Genomic DNA, 20,997 nt, shown 5'->3' with positions numbered 1-20,997 from the left:
TATCTCGGGGTTACATGGGGTTAACAGCTGGTTACATTCTTATATGTATGATTTATGCTTATTACATAAACTAACTTGTTTACAGGCAAAAAAAATGAGCTATGCTAAAATATCTTTTGGCAGGGTCTGTCAGACAAAGTTCATTGAAACTGCCTGCATCCTCCGCTTACATCCAGTCACATACTCAGTGCACCACTTAGCTCCTCGCCAATCTTCCACAACCTTGCCCCTACACCCATTTAAGCAAATTTCCCATTGTAACTAAGACCAGTTTTGTCCTTTGCAACTAGCTGCTGTGCAGTGCAGTACTTACCTGTCACGCCTACAGAAGGCTTGCGGAGGGGTGGGGGTCTAACCCATCCATAAAGCATCCAACTAGTCATGGATAATGTACTTAGCTATTATATAGTGGTTTCAATCTGCAGGTCACAAAGTATTATATAAAGGAGGGCAAGAATCAGTATCCTAATTTTATAGCTGCAGAAGTGAAAACACAGAGAAGCAAAGGGTCTTGCCTAAAATCACACAGCAGGTCAGTGGCAGAGCTGGGAATCCAAGTGGTCTGATTGCTGGTACAGTTTGAGTTAATAGGACACTTTTGTGTTGCAGGGCAGGAGGGTGCTGGTGGAAAGAAATGTTGCTTGTGCATCTGGCTGTATTGTAAAAGGAAACTCAGTGGGAAATTGGCTAATCCTAGAATATGACAAGGTTGAGATTGGCAGTGCAAGATTTAGGTGTGTAGAAAAGAGAGACAGACTGTGGTGCAGAAAACTGGATCAGGGAAGAGAGAGACATAATTAGATGGGGAACAGATGCAGGGGAGGGGAGAAAGAAAAAAATGGAGTCAAACAATTACAAATATACATAACGAAAAAGACAAAGAAAAAATGGAATGAATATTTAGATGTGAGTTGGAAGGAGTAAAAGCAAAAGCGTAAATAAAAAGGGAATGAAAGAAAAAATAAAAAGCCTGGCGAGAAAAAGAAATGCAAGAACACACATACCTTTGATGTTAGCATTTTGTTTAAATTCCTTTTTGTTTACAATCCATGTTACTGTATTTCCCTTTTTCAGGCTAATCTTGGCTGGGGGGGGGGGAGGAAAGGAGTAGGAAGCCCAATATAAACCAATTTTGGCAAGTGGGTGGAGGAATATTGAAGCAGCTTAGAGTCACAGGCTGGGGGAAAGTTTTTCAAGCATGAGGAGAATTGCAGCACTTTCCCTCTAGTCCAAACACTGATTTAATATTGATTTAACTCTCAGAAGCAAGAAATTACAAGACACCAGATTTGGCAGAGTTTTGTTAGAATCACAGGCAGTTGGAAAACCAAGTTAGCACAATACTAAAGCAGCCAAATCTCATTGTGTTATGATACCATCTATTATATACTTTAGCTAGTTGAATGAAAAACTATTATTGAATTTTAAAAGATATTGCATATTGTTAAGAAAGTAAATTATTTAAACCTCTTTTGCCTCGTAGTGATCACAAAAGCTATCTAGCTGTACATATTTAGCTTTTATGGGACTTGATTCCATGATTAAAATCAATGATGGTGGAGCATGCTCAGTACCCTGTATGCTATAACACCAACAAATCTTGTGTGGTCCTTTTCCGGGCTAATCTTCCATTGATTCAAAGAACTGCAGGGATTATGATCTTAATCTGTTTTAAAATGTCCTACCAGGTCCCTAGTTATTTTTTGTTGCTCTTTTCTGAAATTATCCCATTTGTCAATATTTTTCTAGTAGTAAAATGCCTATAAAGAACTACTACATGGGCTCACCAGGATCAGATAGAAAAGGGCAATTATCTTCATTTTCCTATGATGCTTCTCTGTATGCATATCAAATCACATTGGCCTTTTTTATTTTCTGCTATTGCATTCTCATTTGTCAGTTTTTTTGTTCACCATCATCATCGTTATTTTCTGAATACTGTGATTAGTGCCTTACAAAAGCACTAGAGATGCAGCTCCTGCCTCAAAGAGCATACATGCTAAATTAATCATGATGTGACAAATGAGGGTCATGGAGAAGAAGGAAGGAAAGTGAGGGTGCAAATAATAGTATAATGTGTTTACTGACAAAGGCAGAGACACATCTTTGGTGATTCACTTACTTTTTCATGATTATTTCCTTCCTGCCAGGTCTTCTGGACAAGATGTTATAAGAAGGAATTTGAAAGTGGTGAGCAATGTGGACTGGGGAACTTTTTTGGGGCAGCTGTTCTAAGAGTCAAAGTAGTATGGAAGAATCGCTGTTTACCAATAATACAGCTGATCTCTTTGGCACTATTGTTTTCCAGGTTATTTCCTTCTATTGTATATCTATATTTTGGATTGTTTCCCCCAGATCTACTGGAAAATCTAATCGCATTTCTTGTTCACATTTCTAATTTTTTCTAGGTATTTTCGTAATGGGGGCTACTCTAAAATCCACTGAAGTCAAGAGAGAGTCTTTACATTGATTTCATTGAACTTTGGTTCAGGCCCAATATGTCCCTGTCCTCACATGTATTTGTAATTCTTCCTACTTTGGGAGGGGCCATCAATTTAATTACCACATTGCTTACAGCATCCTCTGTGTCATTGATATTATTAAATAAGACCAAACCTTATCAAAGATTTACCTTTGATACCCCACCAACCAAATACGTTGCTGGATTATTACCCTTGTTAGCCATCCCTCACTCAGTTCACAGTCTACTTGACAGTGCTCATACCAAACCCATTTTTAATGAATTTTGTCAGTGGCATTGGTTAAACACTATTAAATGATTTACTAAAATACAGATATTTTATATCTTTTCTATTTCCTACATCCTCTAGGGCCACATTCGGAACTCCTCCTCACAGGATAAGGAACAAATATGGGAATTCTATTACAAAAAGTAAAACACTGAGGTTTTTTTGCTGTGGTTTGTTCATTTATAAACCTGTACCACTTATTGCTAGTGGTTCTGATATCCTCTATATGTTTCAAGTTCTATTTCATAATAAGATTTGCTACTTCCAAAGAGAGCACATAACTGGAAAATAGTCAGTTTTCAAAAACCCTCTCAAACTCCAAACCAAACTTTGAACCAGCAGTCATTTTTAATATCATTAAAAATTTTGCCCAAGGCAAGTAGGTTTTATATTAATGCTGCGCATTGATAAACAATTGAACTATATACCTAATGCATTGTTAATGAACTCATTGTGCTGAGCTGAGAAGCAGGTATTGGCAGGCTTCTACTTTAGGAAGCATGCAATAGCATTGCTGCCTTTAGGGCCTGACCTTGCCCCTTGCAGAGTTAGGCCATTAGGTGATGTAGTAGTAGGTCTGGGATAAACTTCTAGCTGTGTGATATACTAGTGTCTGAGTGATGGAGAGAAGGGAACCAGAACATACATGGGGAAACACAGCAGAGAGAGTCAGTATGAAGTGAACTGTTGGACAGGCCTCAAAAGCGAAATGGTGTAATGAAATAATATTTTGAACAGGATTAAAACATAATTTTTTAGTAGTTGTTTCAAAGAATAAATCCTTTTCTTCCATGAGTCTTGCCTGTATGCATTAGGCTATAGCTAAACTGCAAAAATTATGTTCAATTAGCTGCTAAGTGCATACCTGCTAAAATAAAAAGGCTAAGAAAAAAAATCCACTGCAGCTTTTTTTTCTGTTTGACAGTTTATGCTGCATTTTACATTTCCAAGGACAACTTTTGTCTTTCAGAATATTTTGTTTTAAATAGGGACATCTGAAATCTCAGGTTGAAAATGATGCCATCTTGTTCAAGTACAACAGAAGTTTCAGAACATATAGACTTTCCTTACATTCTAAGAGTTTGTAAAGGCAGATAGTAAGAGAAACCTCCTGGAAAATAATGTGCATCTGTGCGAGAGGAACACAAAACAGCAGCAGCTCTGCATTTACTAGCACAGCTAAAATATGAGTTGATAAATATACACAACTTTGTAATGAATCTTTACGACATCAATATGGAATAACATTTTGTGCTGCTGCATTTTATCTTACAGCACGACATGTTTTAGCATTGAAGCTGATGTTGATTCAGCATACTGTTCAGTAGTTTCCATATTACTCTCTTAACTAAATGCAGTTTGATCCTAGTCTCTACAAAAATAAATGTTTGGCATGAAAAGACATGGGTCATAGTGAAATTTTTTTCTGTTTCTAATATAACATTGGGAAAAATATTTTTCTTAATAGTGATAATGCCCCCCCCCTTCCAGCATTAGTTAATGACTACAGAGGGTGACACCTTTCTGCTGCATGTTTAAGTTGTACAGATATTGTAATAAAATGATAGGGTACTTTTGAATTATGAAAAAAAAAGTGGGTGCCAATATTTCATATAATAAATTTCAGAAGCAATACATTTACTATAACTGTTTGACCCAATACAAATTTCCTGTGTTCCCAAACCCTTTGCCCTTGACAGATTCTTTCATGCACATTAGGTTCAAAAAGTTTCACTATTCATTTGCTTTAGTATGATTCATTTGTCTTTACCACAGCTTTATGTGCTGTAGTGAGGTGGGGAATCCTTACTGTATTATTTAACCCAATGGCAAGCTCTAGTTGAATCTCCACCCCTACTTAATTACCTTGTATGCCTATTTCTCTCATTCGGGCTTCTGGGTCATCCCTATTTTCATGTAGGTGAATATAGCCCTAGGATAACAATTATTGATGTAGCATAAAAACTGAAGATAAACTGTATCAAGCAGAAAACAAAATTTAACAAGAAAAGATGAAAGAATGACTAGAGAAGATTGAAATGAACTAAGTTATAAAAGAAAATGAATGAACTAAGGGCAATAAATGAACTAAATTGAAACAAGAGCATCCCTCCTCTGCAATTTTTATTATATTTAATCTTCTATTCCACTCTTCTAATATACCTACACTTCTGTAAGGCATTGACTTATCACACAACATTTTGATTAAAAAACTAGAACAAGATAAAATTAACATGGCACACATTAAATGGATTAAAAACAGACTGATAGGTCTCAATGTAATTGTAAATGGGCAAGCATAATTGAGCAGGTATGTTTCCAGTGAGGTTTCACAGGGATTGGTTCCTGGCCCTATACTATTTAACATTTTTATCAATGACATGGGGAAAAAAGAGAATCCTCATTGATTACATCTGCAGATTACACAGAAATTGAGGGAGTGGAAAAGAATGAAGAGTGATTCAGAGAAATCTGATAAACTTGGTGCATGCAAGCAATTTTATTTTAATATAGCTAAATGTAAATGAATATATCTAAGAACAAAGAACATAGGCCACACTTACAGGATGGGTGACTCTATCCTGGGAAGCAGTGACTCTGAAAATAGTTTGGGGGTCATGGTCGATAATAAGCAGAACATGAACTCCTAGTGTGACACTGTGGCCAAAAGAGCTAATGCTGACATAAGAATGTAATAATGGCGATAGTGGGTCAGACCAATGGGCCAGCTAGCCCATTATCCTGTCTTCTGATAGTTGCCAATGCTAGATGCATCAGAAGGAGTGAATAAAACAGGGCAATTTCTGAGTGATCCATCCCCTGTTGTGCAGTCCCAGCATCCTGCAGTCAGAGGCTTAGGGACACCAGAGCATGAGATTGCATCCCTGACCATCTTGGCTAATAGCCATTGATGGACCTATCCTCCATATGCCAATCTAATTTTTTTTTAAACCCAGTTATGGTTTTGCCCTTCACAACATCCCCTGGCAATGAGTTCCACAGGTTGACTATATGTTGTATGAAGTACTTCCTTCTGTTTGTTATAAACCTGATGCCTATTAATTTCATTGGGTAACCCCTGTTTCTTGTGAAATGTGAAGGAGTAAATAATGCTTCCTTATCACTTTCTCCACACCATTCTGAGATGCATAAATAGGGAAATCTCAAGTAGGAGGAGAGAGGTTATTTCACCTCCATATTTGGCATAGGTGCAACTGCTGCTGGAATACTATGTCCAGTTCTGGTGTTTACAATTCAAGCAGGATGTTTATAAATTGGAGAGGGTTTAGAGAAGAGCCATGAGAAAGATTAAAGGCTTAGAAAACATGCCTTATAGCGATAGATGCAAAAATCTCAATCTATTTAATTTAACAAAGAGAAGGTTAAAGGGTAACTTGATTATAGTCAGTATATATGTACATGGGAAATAAATATTTAATAGTGGGTTCTTCAACCTAGTAGAGAAATATATAACAATCCAATGCTTGGAAGCTGAAGCTAGACAAATTCAGACTGGAAATAAGGCATAAATTAGTAACAATCAGAGTAACTCACAACTGGAACAATTTACCAAGAGTCATGCTGGATTCTCTATCACTGACAATTTTAAAATCAAGATTGGATGTTTTTTCTAAAAGATATTCTCTAGGAATTATTTTGGGAACGTTCTAGGCCTGTGTTATATAGGAGGGCAGACCAAATGATCTCATGTCCCTTCTGGCATTGGAATCTATTAACCTTTCATATAATAATGTTGATCTGTTATATAACCAATATATTTAGAGATACAGTAGACCTGATTTTAGTCTCACATCTGCTTTATGGCTTCATAATTCTATTGGGCTAGATCCTTAAGTAGTGTAACTTGGCAGAGCTCCATGGACTTCAATATTGCTGTGGAAATGTACATTGAGTGAGGATCTGGTCCATTGACTTCAATGGTTTTATTTCTGATTTATTATAATGTGAGATGCGGATCAAACCCTCAATCATAAAAATGCAATTTTCAAATCTAAAACAGTCTAACCACACATACTATACAGTGAAATAAGCTAGGTAAGTATAGAACTTTTTGAAAAGTCGACAATATTTTCTGTGCATTTGGTAATTCACTGTTTATTAAACAATAAATCAAGATCCAACAAAAAAGATAATTTTAACTGAGTATTGTTTAGTGAACTGAGAGCCTGTCAAAAGTGTTGCTGGCAGAACAATTAATTGATACAAATGTGAGTGCAAAGTCTCTCTTAACTTTAAAGCATGTCGTTCAAAGTATACAATTTATGTGCATGATACAAATTCCATACATTTTCCTCAGTGACATTAAAAAGCGTAGTTTATTATAAACTGAAGTAAAAATTAAAATTAAAATTAAAAAAGTCACAGTTTTGTCATTGGTATGTGAAGGTTATTCCAAGGGCCCATCCAGAGCTCCTCTTCATCTGAGTGTGTGTGATCGCTGTGTGATTCCAAGGGCTCTCTGACATCCTCATTATCAACAACAGACTCTTGCTCTTCTGTGCTTTTCATTTTGTTGCCTCCAGACTTTGTTGCAATGTTGTCAGTCCCTCTACCAGTGGAGGCAAATGAGACACTAGATGGTCTTGTGTTCAGTTTGTCACTAGAAGATGCCCCTTTTGACAATGTGTTCAATGGGACATTCTCCTCATGTGTCACTGCTAGTTTATCCAATTTCTTAAAGTGTTTCCCCAATCTAACAGGGGATGTGACTTTTAAATTATTGGAGAGACAAATGCGACGGGTTCTCACAACTGACCCATTATGCGCAATATAGATGTTGCCATTTACATTGCTTTGAATATTGGGGTTGTTAAGACGATTCCTCTGGCATTCTGGAGCACTGTCTTCTCCAGTTGAGCTGGTCTCATATTCTGGATCAACTACTAACTTGATCCTTTTCTTTCTGGCCCACTGTGTGACAACAAAAGAGAGTTTATGAAATCTCAGCATCATTTATTACATTTTTTCAGGTTTTATATTCTAGCTAGTGTTTCAGACAAATACCTAACATATTTTATTAAGTTATTTTATAACTTTTCATTTTCGTTTGTACATTGAACATTTCCATTAACTGTGCCTATTATTGCTAAATGCTGCAACATTAAACAATTTCCCCTGCTCAATAGATGTAAAAGTACTGAGAAATCTGCATACCTGCTGTTCAACAAAATTTCAGCTAGATACCAGATAAAGGTAGAAAAGTCTGATATATTTCTGAGAGAGTTTTCCAGGATTAGAAAACCATTATGATGTTTTTGCTGGATGTTTTCACATCCAGCTGTCATCAGACAGTCTGTGTGCCCATGAAAATCAAGTGATGCTTTGGAGACTTCGTGGCTTGACTGCACCACATCTTAAGCAGGAGCGGGTGTGTGGGGGGGCAGTGAAAGGGGGAAGGTGTTATCTGGCTTGCTAGGAAAAGGCGTATACCTCTTTAAGAAGTAGAGAACCATAGTGGGTCAGTCTGGGGACACAGATTTATCCCTCAAGATGACCTGACTGGAAGGGAGGAGAGAATATATAGGGATAAGCTGGGCAGGAAAAGCCCAGACCAAGAGAGCAGCACCCACTCTTGGAATTGGCAAAATACCAGGTTTGGTCAGGATCCACTGTGGGCAGTGTGCTAGCTGCTCCTTTCTCCGGAGGGCTGGGAAGCAATTATTCCCCCACTGCAAGATTGGCCAAGGCAGAGTGGATTTTTTTTTTACTATACTCACAATGGGTTTGGAGGCATATAGTTGGGGTGAGCATGAAACTGAAGGTAGGCTATGATATTGCAACTTATTATGTAAGTGTGGGGCGGACACCCCTTAGGAAAGGAATAAAAGGGATACAGTGGTCAGATAAATGGATTGGTAAAGGATTTAAAGGAAGTGTTTGTTAAAGGAATGGAAATGAGGACGGATTCAGGGTGCCCATGACTGGCACAGCAGGGAGCCCCCTTTATATCCCACCTTAATCGCCATTTGGGGGGGGGGTAGATATTGAGGTCCCAGCTGCGGGTTGGCTGGGGACCAGAATGGAAAAAGTGGGAGGGTTGACAGAAGCCCCTCCAGATAAATATTGCAATGGATTTACCTGCATTGCACACTTTTGTCTGCCGGGCACTCTCAGACAGTTAATAATAAAGATGCGGCCTAATTAAACCACATCCAGTGTCTCCTGTCCTTCTTCTGATATGGCTGGACAATGGAGATTTTCCCTTCCAGAAACATGCTTGACAAATGTGTTATGTAAATCATGTTATAGGTAAACCAAAATTATATTTTCACAAAGTAACAATACATAGGAATATAAACCACAACATGATCACTACCACTTTATAATAGAAATTGGAATTTATTCATGTAAAACTCTGCAGAAATGGTAAAAAACTCTGCAGTTCTTGGTAACTGCTAGTGCTAAGTGGTAATCTGAAAATCTTTGGAAGTTTTCTTTGAGTATGTAAATATACTGAATACTACACTGTAATGTCAGCTCAGAGATAGCATTTGTCATTTCTATTTTACAATAAAGTAACAATGACAGTGGCATTTCAGGAACAAAACTGTCTTAATTTCTCAGGCAAAGGTAAAGTGTTGATCATACTGATTAGAAAATAATGCCACCTTATTCCTTTATATAGGACCTGATGCACCAGTCCATTTCACTGGTATAAAACTGGAGTAACTCCACTAAGATCAACAGAATTACATTGCTGTAAAAATGAAGTACATAGTGGTGCATCAGGCCTGCAGATTTTACACTACATGCAATATTTTCCATAGTGATCACACAAGCTGAATTTCAGAGTTGTAATTTTGTTTTGATTGTGGTTTACATAAAACCTGTTCACATTATTTTAATTTATACCATGAATCTCATTAGAAAGCTGTTTCCTTAATATAAAATAAACCCAGCTATTATCGCTCTTGAACCAGTAGAAGTCAGCTCCATGTTTATTCACAGAGTTCTAGTATTCGGATACAGTATACTTTGAGCTGATTTCTACAATACAAACACACACACTCCAGAGGAAAGGAGGTTTTTAAAAAATAGCAAATCATGCAGTGTACAAATAGATGGTACTTAACATGCTTTTGAAAAACTAAACTGCACAAATTACTTACAGGGCTCCTTACATATACATACTGGTATGTATCTTTTGTTCAATGGAAAAATTGACTAGTTTCAGGAAAAGATCTATAATATACATGCAGCTACAACTTGGGGACCAAGAACAGAGTAAGAGGAAAGGGATAACTGATTCTATATGCATTGCACATTACAAAAATAGGGACATAAGCTTCCTCCTTTTACAGTCAATGGCAACAGTGTCAATTTTAATGGTAACTGTGCAGCTTACACAGTAGTGAACAATAGAGATACAGCTTCTATTAGAACATAGTGTACAGAAATTTGTTTCATAGATATGAGATAATTGTCATAGCACAGTCTGCTTATGCTCTGGGGCATATTTTGTTGACTACAAGGATACTAGTCTCCATATCTTTTGCTACTGGTTCCACAGTGCCATGGCACACTTGAGTGATGGTACAAAGAAAACATTTTCAAATTCATCTTCACAAAAAAAAATTGCAAAAAAAGGACATATGTAAAGACAATGAGCTTCCAACAACTGCAGGGGAGTCATTAAGACTTGAGTCAATGGTTTGTGGGAGTCACATATTCTTAAGGAGATGTTTAATAATGCAGATCCTAGTTTTCCTCACGTTTTTTCCACCACTCACAGAGGCCTGCACGTGTCGGACATGGGATATCACAGAAGAATGGAAAAAATAGGGGTACAATACTGACTCCATTGAAATCAAGGATAAATTCCCATTGACTTCAGTGGAGTCAGGATTTCACCCTATAAATAAAAAAATGTTGCAGAACAGTAGCTCTTTAGCACAAGTATGCCCATATATATCCTCTATTTGAAGGAAATGGGCTGTTGCCCGCTCAAAATTCAGTCAATGGCAATCTCCATATTGCCAAATGTAACCGCTACAGGCAAGAAATATGTTTGTCTCACACAGCTAGTAAATACAAGTCTGACTTAATTTCCCATTCATGTGAATGAAATAGCCATTACCACAGATGCCAAGAAAAAGTTTGACAAAAGAGAATTGTTTAACTAATCGCAAGTTTAAGTATACCAGAGAATCAAACCTTTTCCTCTTTCTACTATAGCATGGGTTTTCTGAGCCCCCCACCCCACAACATGCTATAAAAACTCCATGGCCCACTTGTGCCACAACAACTGTTTTTCTACATATAAAAGCCAGAGCACATGTTAGTGGTTAGACTACAGGGACCCACAAAGCTAAGTTGTTTAGGCTTTGGCTTCAGCCCTTGATGGTGGGGCTCGGGGCCCCAGGGCTTCAGCCTCATGCAGTGTGGCTTCGGCTTTCTGCCCTGGGCCCCAGCAAGTCTAATGCTGGCCCTGGTTGGTGGCCTCCTGAAACCTGCTCATGGCCCCTCAGGGGGCCCTGGACCCCTGTTGAGAACCACTGTACTATAGTAACAGAACTGTAGCCTTTGTGAGACTTCCAGCTGCAGTTAGATTTGTCAGCCTACTAGCTTTGTAGCTAACAATCCAGATACTGGATCAAGAGAGGTGATTCATATTTGGTTCTACAAACTAACATTAATTTAGGTGGGAACTGATTGTGAGCTTTTTTTATATTGAAATTAACCTCCTACATAATCCACTGTTTGAGAAAGAGCTGTGCAGCCTTTAGTACAATAAGATAAAAGATTGGGTGTGTATATACATTTTTAACATTCAACGTGTCGGCTGCATGAATTAGAGCGCTGTGGGCACAGCATCATGCAGCAGTAATTTTGTGTATGAAAACAAATGCAACTTGAACTTTTAAACTAGAGTCCTTTCTTCACAATCATGCCAAATCTGAATGGAACTGAAATTGTAAAGCTCTAAAACTATAATTTCTCTTCTGAACAGCATCAGATACTCCAGGTCATTGAATTTTAGAAAGCAAGTCAAAAAGTACAGACATGAGGTAAACTGGACTTTTCTTGCACTACCTGCAATACAAAATGTAGACGTTGACAAAATACAGCCATTAGCCAAAAAAAAAAAAAAAATTGGTCTCTGTAGAAATTGCTCAAGTAGTATTTCACATCACCCATATTGTTACAATGATTAAAGATGCAGTTAGTACTACAATGCAGTTAGTAACTGAAACCTGTGAGTGCAACTGTCATATATGTGCACATTAAAAATGTCCATTTTATAGGTGACTTTTGGGGAAAATAATACAACTTTTTTTTGTGAATTTCTACATCTTGTTTATCTGATTCCAAGTACTCATTTTCAAATGTGCTGCCTGAATTATTTGATACCCTCTAAATCCCAAAGTTTTGCCATGTTAAGACACAGGATGATCTAGAATCTACAGGAATGAGCACAGAGGTTAGAAATTCTAGTCTTGACTCTGCCACTGATGCCCAAGACTGCAGAGAGTAAGCCTCTTTTCCTCTGACTCAGTTTCCCCATCTGTAAAATAGAGATGATAATATCTATATTCAAGGGATTATTATGAAGATTAGTAAACATTTGTATAGAATGAATATGTAGTGAAGTGCTATATGAGTGTCAAATGTTGATTATCACTATGATAATTCCTACTCCTCATTGTGGCAGCTGCCTGAATGCCATAAATAAAATATAAATTATATTACAATATGAATTGCCTACTATATGCAGACGTTTGTGACAAGATAGCCATTACTGCAAATGTAATATGCAATAATATTTTGCACCATGACTTGCTCAGTGCAAAAAGGGTATATTAAAGGACTACTAATAAAATTCCTTTTTATTATAGGGTTAAAATTTACACAGAGGGAAAAAGTACATCCCTTCCTGTTAGTACTTTTTGGATTAAAATTCTATCAATGTATACACATAGAATTACATCTGAGTATTTTCACTTGAGAAATGATATCTGCATAGCTTTCTGTATTACTAATCTTAACAAGATGGACATCAGTGTAATTGAAGTATGTAGAGAGGATGATATTTTGTCATTTTGTTTCTAATGTTTTAATCAGATCGGTAGTGTTCATGAAAGACCATGCAGAGAGCACAGCAAACAAGACCATTCCTTACTGAAAAATGTACACCTACTGTTCTCTCTTTTTAAAAGGATGTGGAATCAGCAGTAGTCTCTGACTCTGATGCAGCAGTATTAGGAGTCTTATCTGACTGATGTTCGCTGTGTTTTGAGGAAATCTTTTTTCTTAGATTCTGTCTTTTCATATTGGAATCAGAACTTTGAAAATCTGATTCTTGGGAAGCATCCGTTTTACTAGAAAAAGTGGCACTCACTGAGCTCTTTCTCCCTCTGCTGCCTTTGGAAGTGACACTATTTTCACTTTCAAGGCTTTTTGATTCACACCTACTGAGAGTTTCTTCCATATCCTTAGCATCTGTATCAATCTCTTTTGTGCTTTCAGCCATGCTACCTCCAGCACTAATATCTGATTTTCTTATCTTGCTCTGTTTACTGGAAGTAGTTTTTTGACTGATGGAAGATGTTTCAGACATAGTCCTATCACTTATATTGTCACCTGCCTCATCAGGGCTTGTATCATCTTGCTCCAAATTTGATTTTTCATCTTCCTCTGATATCTCCTCTATTGTGTCTTCTATTTCACTGCCAACTGTGGACATTTTGTTCTTGTAGCTGGATCCAGAACTCTTTCCAGAACTTTTGTTTCTTTCACTGACTGATCCCTTAGAGCTAACTTCACTGTCAGAATTCATCACTTCTGACCTGTGGCTGGAATCCCTTGTTCCTCCACTAGACTTACTTCCCTTACTTGACATACTAGTTCTTTCACTAACTCTTCTGCTATTGGAATCACTACACTCAGATCTGCTATAGGAACTCTGATTTGGAGATTCCTTTGACTGGAAGTCATCTTCATCACTGTCAGAGAGTTTATTCTGAGAATGAGAGACTTGAGAAAGAACACTTTTTGACTCTTCTTCATCTTCTTCCTCTTCAGAGTGCTCAGATATGTCATCTGATTCCTCCTGTTCATTATCTGATTTGGATACAAAATGATCATCTTCTGAATCCTGTAAACCTTCCTCCTTCTCTTCATCAGAGTCCACAGTACTTTCATTGGTTTCATCTTGGTCCAGTGTCACTTTCAAATAGTCTTTATCATCTGCCTGAGAGGCAGAGATACTACTCCTTGCTGATGATTCATCTTCATCTGAAGCAGCAGATTTTCTTTTTTTCTTCTTATCATAGTCATCAGAAATATTACTATCCTCTGGCTCAGTTTCTGCTGTGATATTAATTGAAATTCCTGATTTTGTTTCATCTTGTTCAGATTCACTCACCCTCTGACTTTCAGAGTCTTCCCCTCCTTTTTCACTTGCAGATACTGAACTTTTGCTAACAGAGCTCTGAGATTTGCTATGCTTTTGAAATTTTTTGGAAACACTAACGCGTTTTAGCACATGACTTAATTTTCTGGTTGTTGAAGGTCTGTCATCTGCTGATTTCTGGAAATAACTTCCTTTGATAATCATGCTGTCTTCACTGTCCACTGGACGAGCTGACATCAGCTTGGAATAATTGGAATCTTTGCTACTGCCTTTTACTTTCTGCAGAATCATTGGAAATATCTTTGCTTTCTTCCATGGAGAATGAGCAGACTCAGTTGTTCCTTCTCGTTTGTGGGCTTTTGCGGCTATTCGACTCAACTGCATCACTGCTTTTAGTTTCCTTTTCCCCTGGCTGGTCCTATGTTCTCTTCCAGAACCATCTCTTAGACACATCCCACCACCTAAAGCACTACCTTCTATTTGATGCTCTGCTCTCTGGCTTATACCTCTGCCTGTAGGACCTTTACCTCGACTCATCCCCTGCAATTATGAAAATGGAACTTAATTACAATTTGAAAGATAGGTATTATGAAAACTTGCTATCCAAAAATAGTTCAGCGGGAAGAGAATGAAGAATTAATATTACAATGCAACATTTTTCCTGGAATCAAAACTAGCTTACCTGTTATCATATATTTTTTTTGCCAAATTTTCTGGGACTGAAAGAAAAAGTGTAACTTCTAGAATGGGCAATTAGTTCACAGTGATTTTACTCAGTTATGGTACAAAAGACTCAAAATTACAGCTTCTTTTCTATCTATGGCCTGCTATTTCTGAACATTAAATTATTGTAGTAACTGTCGTGTTCATCTGCAGATAATCAGTTATAGCCTGTTATATTCAGTATAACTAGTACAGATATAAGTAATACAATAAACCATTGTTTAGGAATATAATCATATATGAGGTTATGTATTTTTCTTACTGCACAAGAAATCCGTGATTTAATGGAAAATAGCTTTATTTAGATTAGAAGCAGCTTTGTCATTCTTAAAAAAGGAAAGGAGATGATGACATGAAAACCATGATCTTAAAATCTTCTTTCTATTTGGAAAAGCAACTTTCTTCTTGATATATCACCAATCATCAGAATTGAAAATCTCAACCAGGTTTTATTGGATCCCTAATCCAATGACTGAAGAGCCCAAAGTTGCTTAGCTAGTGTGGGCAGAAAATAATGCACTAATTCATTATGCAAAGAAAACCTGGAAAGGTTAAAAAACACTTCCTTATTACAAAATGAAATCAACAGAGTATATTACTCTTACTTCTCCTTCAGTTGTTGATCCATGTGGACTGTAATAATAGCTGCCGTCGTTTTCCACAACCACTTCACCATACTCATCATACATTCCAGTTGGAGATAACAATCGGCGACGACTCCCATATTGAGGCAATTCATACCTGGAAAAGAGACCTTTGACTTCAGATATTCTGTGTGTTTATGTATGTGTGTGTTTATGTTTATCTGTATTCTCTCTCTCTCTCTCTCTCTCACACACATACACACATACACTCACCCTAAAGCGAAAGAGTTTCCCTGTTCTCCTGTTTTTTCTACATATGAGAAATTGTTGATATTAATATAATTATAAAATTACTATAATTTAAAACCCACTGAAATCAACGGAAAGACTCTCATAGATTTCAATAGATTTTGGATCAGGCCAAAGCTATTAGGTATTCTGGATTAATCAGAAGGTTCCCAGGTTTGGGCACCTCCTTCCAGAAACCCACTTCTGTTTCCTGTTTTCACTGGGAGAGTGACCGCACCACACCTGAAGCAGAGGGGATGGGGCGGGGGGGAAGGGACGTTGTCCAAGCTTGCTGGAGGAAGGAACTAGTGCTTTATGGTGGGGGGGCGGGGTAGAAGGAGGTCGCAAACTGCTGCAAAAACGGTGGGTGATGGTCAGCTTTGCAGTGCTGACTCATCTCCTGGGAATGTGAGGGCGAAAGGTTTTGGAAGTTCTTTCTCCATGCAGCAGCATCCACCCTCCCTCCCGTCAAGGTGCTAATATCCGGTTGGGTTAGGACCTGCAGGGGGCATTGTGCTAGTCACTCCTTTTTAGTGGGCCTGCGAAGGAATTTTTCCCTCACCACCAGATTGGCCTAGGTAGCATGGGTTTTTTCAATCTTCCCAATGGTGGGTTCAGGGAGGACCTATTATAGTGAGCAGAAAAGTGGTTAGGCTGTATGTCGCAATGGTGTGTAAATTCTTGCAGGTAGAGGATAAATGTAATCCTCAGTTTTTTCTAGAATCCTGAAGAAAATGAAATTTTCCAAACTGAATGCTGAAATAATAAAAATGCTAAGCCTGAAAAGCTGTATTTGCAAAGTTACATAGGAAAAATGAAAACATACCCATGTTCATAACTGTAGTAATCTTGCCCATAGTATTCTTGGCCTGGATCAATTCCGGATTCCACAGACAACTCCTGTAAACCAAAAGAGAAAACTGATTGAATGGAAATACTTAAACACATAGTGAAGGTGATAAGGAATGCAGAGAAGAGTATTACAAATTGTGTACAAGCAAGAAAAAAAAAGACAAGAACTACAGTGAGTGCCTTTTATCACTACCACTTGTCATTTCAATAATACATTCTCAGGTGGCCATGTTATTTTTTTCTCATGCCCGAGCTGGGATGATGGTGAAATCATAATTCAAAAGGCTTTGTTGGTGATGAGAAAAACGGTCAGAAACTACAGTCGGCACCTCAGTAATCTGAGGCCAACAGGTGCAATAAATGCTTTATTTTAATGATACATCATTAGAATATTCACAGTTAGCAAAGGCTCTAATGTGTAAAAGTTGCACATCCTTCTGCAGGGGAAAACATGTTTTTCAGTTATACTTTACAATAGCTTTATTCAGCATATCTCACTCATCAAAAATATACTGCCACTTTTCTCAAGAATTTTCATTTCTTGCCTTCATGCCCCATATCTTTCCATAGGACTGTTAAAGAAGCACTCCTAGCCTAAGATGAAAACTATTTTCTTTACAGAATTTGTCAGGCTCTACTTCAGAACACGTCTCCTGTTGATACAGTCTGCATGATTTGCTAACAATTATTATTGGCAGTACTGGATCAGAAGGAATGATTTTGTTTAGATCATACAAAAATACCATTGAACCTTTTAAAAATCTTCACAGTCCTTGGGATGCTACTGAGAAGATTATTGTCTTGCAAGGTAGACAACAGAGTCTTTCTGAAAACAAAGGCATCAGAACTTGGACTGGAGTAAGGAGGGGGAAGGTGGCTGTCTGCTACCTTTGTACTCCTCTGATCACCAGGGATCCTGGGGGCAAGTCCAGCCCGATGTAAAGTCCAGCCCTCCTCAGAGCTGTTCTAGATTCCTTTTTCTTTTTCAGTGGCTCCTGGGAGTTGCTATGATTGCCAGGGATTGTTGGAATTCCATGGCATGCCATCCCCGCTCCTTCACCAATCACCTAGCACCTATGGCAACTATATTAGCTTTACTCCACCAGTGGTTCCCATATGCCAGAGGAAGCTTCAGCTGGCCATACTGGCCGGCTTTAAGGCAGCTTTACTTTACTAGTACAGTGCAAAGCACATTTATCAGGACCAAGGATCTAACCCAAAGGACCTGCTCCTGCTCCTACTGAAGTTAATGGGAGTTGTTCTGCTGATTACACTGGAAGCAATATCATGTCCACGTGATTTCAATTTAAAGCATCAAGGATATAATCCAGATCCTTCACTACACTCTTATTATTTTTGGGAAGGCATTATTGTTGCTCACCTCATCTGTAGGAGTAATAATGACCAACTGACTGGCACCAGAGAAACTAGATAAAAATATGATAGCAATGAAATTATTCTGTTTATTAATCTGAAAAGAAAGCTAGTAAACTTTTCACTTGGGTGTTGCTGAAGTCAACAGTAATGATTGAAAGAAGTGGGAGGATAGCTCCAAGGGAAAATGTGCTGAGGCAGAAAATCTTATATTTAATCCAACTAAATAAATGGGTTAAAAAGTTCAGGGTTTTTTTTCTTCACAAAATAAACATGTTTTCTTCAATGGTGAAGAAAAATCTACCTGGAAAATAGAAATTTAGATCAGAAAATATGGTAAAGGCAGCTTTGAAAGTTACAGAATAGTAAGACAGTAAGACAGGGAAAAATAGTACCTCTGGTCTGAGAAGAGAGGGTCTCAGCAATTGCTGTTGCTGACAAAGATAATTAGAAATAGAAAGATTAATCAGACAGTGCAAGTTAGTAGAGAGGTAATTTATGTTGAAACTGAAAGATTTGAAGGAGAGCCTCCGAACATCGTTCTATCTGTATTTTTAATTTCAGAATGGCCAAAATACTTCAATACTCATTGAATACTTTTTTAGTTACATTTTATATAGATCACCAAGTACATATTGCAGTAAAATCAATTTACAGTCTGTTATTTCTTTTGTCTAATGTACCATCTAATTCCCAGTCATGTGATAATTATTTTCTAAATTATTTGCTAATCTTAAATGTATTTCCAAAGGCCAGATAATTCACTGTGCAAGTTAAAAAGCTTCAGAGTAGGTGGAAGGCAAATCTGTGGGCATCTTGAGATTCCTGCAGTGGCCTCTGGCCTTTGTACAGGGGTTTATACATTACTACTCGATACTCCTCTCCCAACATGGCTTCCACAGGCTCTCTCAGGGTTACACAGGAAGTCCATGATAGAACTAATAAGAAAGCTCAGGTATCTTGATTTCCAGTCTTGTGTTTTAATCACAAGATCATCACTTCCTCTTTATTTTCCTCTGTGGTTGCTGTCTTCTATGTAATTGGGTACTTATATGGCCTTTATTGCCACAGTATCTGAGCATCTCACAACCATTAATAGGTTTAATCATCACAATAGCCCTCTGAAGTAGAGAAGTATCATTCCCATTTTTCAATTAGGGAATTTAGGCATAAAATAGATTAAAAAAATGTGCCTGAATTCACACCAAGTTGGTGGCTGACCTCAGGTTTGAGCCTAGATCACCTGAGTTCCACTCTAGGACCTATTCACTGCACCATCTGAGGAAGACAAACAGTTTTATGTAATTGTTGGAACTATATAATTGCTAAAAACTATATTCTCTGTTCTGCTGCATAATGTATAGAATAACAAAAACATGTTACTATCAGAGGGAGAGCAATTGGAAGCTGCGTAGAGGACAACGGCAGCTACATATGATTATCCTGCGCTACCTCACAGCTACTCACAGCCCATTCATGGTAATTACACTATTGGACTACTATGTGGCTCAAATGATTTGAACTAAGATCCTTCCTTATCAGTATTTACTGATATCCTGCCCCCCCCTCCAAAAAAATTGCTGGATTTTTGAAAACACCAGGATTCAGGTTTTGCTGATTTTCATGTTTTTGGGATCCAGGAATTTTTTCCAGAGGAAGCAGATGGAGCCACACACAAGGGCCAGGGGCAGAAGTGGGGCATGCCTGGGGGAAGAAGGGGTCAGTACTCACAGGTTGTAGCCTTCTACTTCCCTCCTGACTCCAGCCCTTCAGCGTGTCCCCGTTCACCTCCTCAGAGCAATGTGGGAGCAAGACCATAGAGAGCTGGGTCCTGACAGCTGAGATCCTCTTTACTGCTGCCGAAAGCTGCCCCAGATACTGTGAGTACTGAGCATCCCTCCTCCCTGCCCATTGCCCTTTATTTTCAGTTTTTACTGATTTTTCTCTTTTCATTTTTTTTAAATAAATCCCAGGAAATAAATGAAATAACTAACTGAAAATGACAGGCCTTATTTATAACTTACTTTAAGTGTTGTAATTTACAAGGCACATCACATATTGCATTGTAATTTAGGGGCAGATACTACTCTTCTTGAGGAAGGATGGTAGCATCTTACTCAGCAAGTAGTCCCACTGAATTCAGTGGGATTATTTGTATAGTAAGGTGCTACTCGTGAGTTTATTTGGCAAAATAAAGGCTTTATTGAAAAAACAAAGTCCTACTACTTGCTATATTCACCCCATCAGAGAAGACACATGAATGCAGCCCTGCAGAAGGAGCAAATCATAGCAAGGTAGCAATTTTGCAGATGCCAAAGGGGGTACAGAGCATAGGGAGCTGGATACACTGCTCTTGCAGGGCCTGACATTAATGGGTTTGACCCAGCTTTCCCCATCAATATTCAGCCTTTTAAGAAAATTAATTCATATTAATGCAAATTTTCAATTTATTGTTAAGATTTCAATCAAACGAACATATTTGAAAAGAAAATTCTCTGTGTTTTAAACAGCTGAAGAAAAAGTCCTGTAAATAGGAATTTATACATTCTCTGTTATCACACTGTTTTAATAATATAGTTGCGGAATAGCCTTACCTCTTGCTGTGCATATCCTCGCCTACATTCAGAAAAAGAAAAACATATCATTAGTACACATCTCTAAGAGTATGTAAAGATGTAGTTCATATTCACTATGTTCACAGAAGTGAGGTGGAAAAAGAATGTCCTTGGAAATGTTACTAACATGGTAAGAAATATTTATCTAAGAATACAAAATAAGAGTGCCTTTATAGACAAAATAAATGCCTGGACTTACACAACTTGGAAACAAGCAGGGAGAACTGGAGGTCCTGGTGATGTCAAGGAATTATGACGTGATTGGAATAACAGAGACTTGGTGGGATAACTCACATGACTGGAGTACAGTCATGGATGGTTATAAACTGTTCAGGAAGGACAGGCAGGGCAGAAAAGGTGGGGGAGTAGCACTGTATGTAAGGGAGCAGTATGACTGTTCAGAGCTCCGGTACGAAACTGTGGAAAAACCTGAGTGT

General features: G+C 37.9%; 1 protein-coding gene across 4 annotated transcripts in view; it reads right to left on the bottom strand.

The window, feature by feature from the left end:
* Positions 1–6,739: 6,739 nt before the first annotated feature.
* Positions 6,740–20,997, bottom strand: part of PCDH15 (protocadherin related 15) — an 811,839-nt gene continuing 797,581 nt past the window's right edge. For 2 of the 4 annotated variants that reach the window (XM_043518631.1, XM_043518632.1), the window contains 5 exons: positions 20,540–20,561; positions 18,341–18,379; positions 16,546–16,619; positions 15,453–15,588; positions 6,740–7,682 (listed from right to left, as the gene is read on the bottom strand). In XM_043518631.1, coding sequence (XP_043374566.1) covers positions 7,131–7,682; positions 15,453–15,588; positions 16,546–16,619; positions 18,341–18,379; positions 20,540–20,561 — 823 coding nt within the window. In that variant the 3' untranslated portion in view covers positions 6,740–7,130. Of the gene's footprint in view, positions 7,685–13,043; positions 14,665–15,452; positions 15,589–16,545; positions 16,620–18,340; positions 18,380–20,539; positions 20,562–20,997 lie in introns of all 4 variants that reach the window. The other 2 variants (XM_038411063.2, XM_043518633.1) reach the window with 2 other exon arrangements.

This window comes from Dermochelys coriacea, chromosome 7, assembly GCF_009764565.3.
Source record: "Dermochelys coriacea isolate rDerCor1 chromosome 7, rDerCor1.pri.v4, whole genome shotgun sequence".
In the NCBI taxonomy this organism is placed as follows: domain Eukaryota; kingdom Metazoa; phylum Chordata; order Testudines; family Dermochelyidae; genus Dermochelys; species Dermochelys coriacea.
This window is presented reverse-complemented; position numbering and strand designations above follow the sequence as displayed.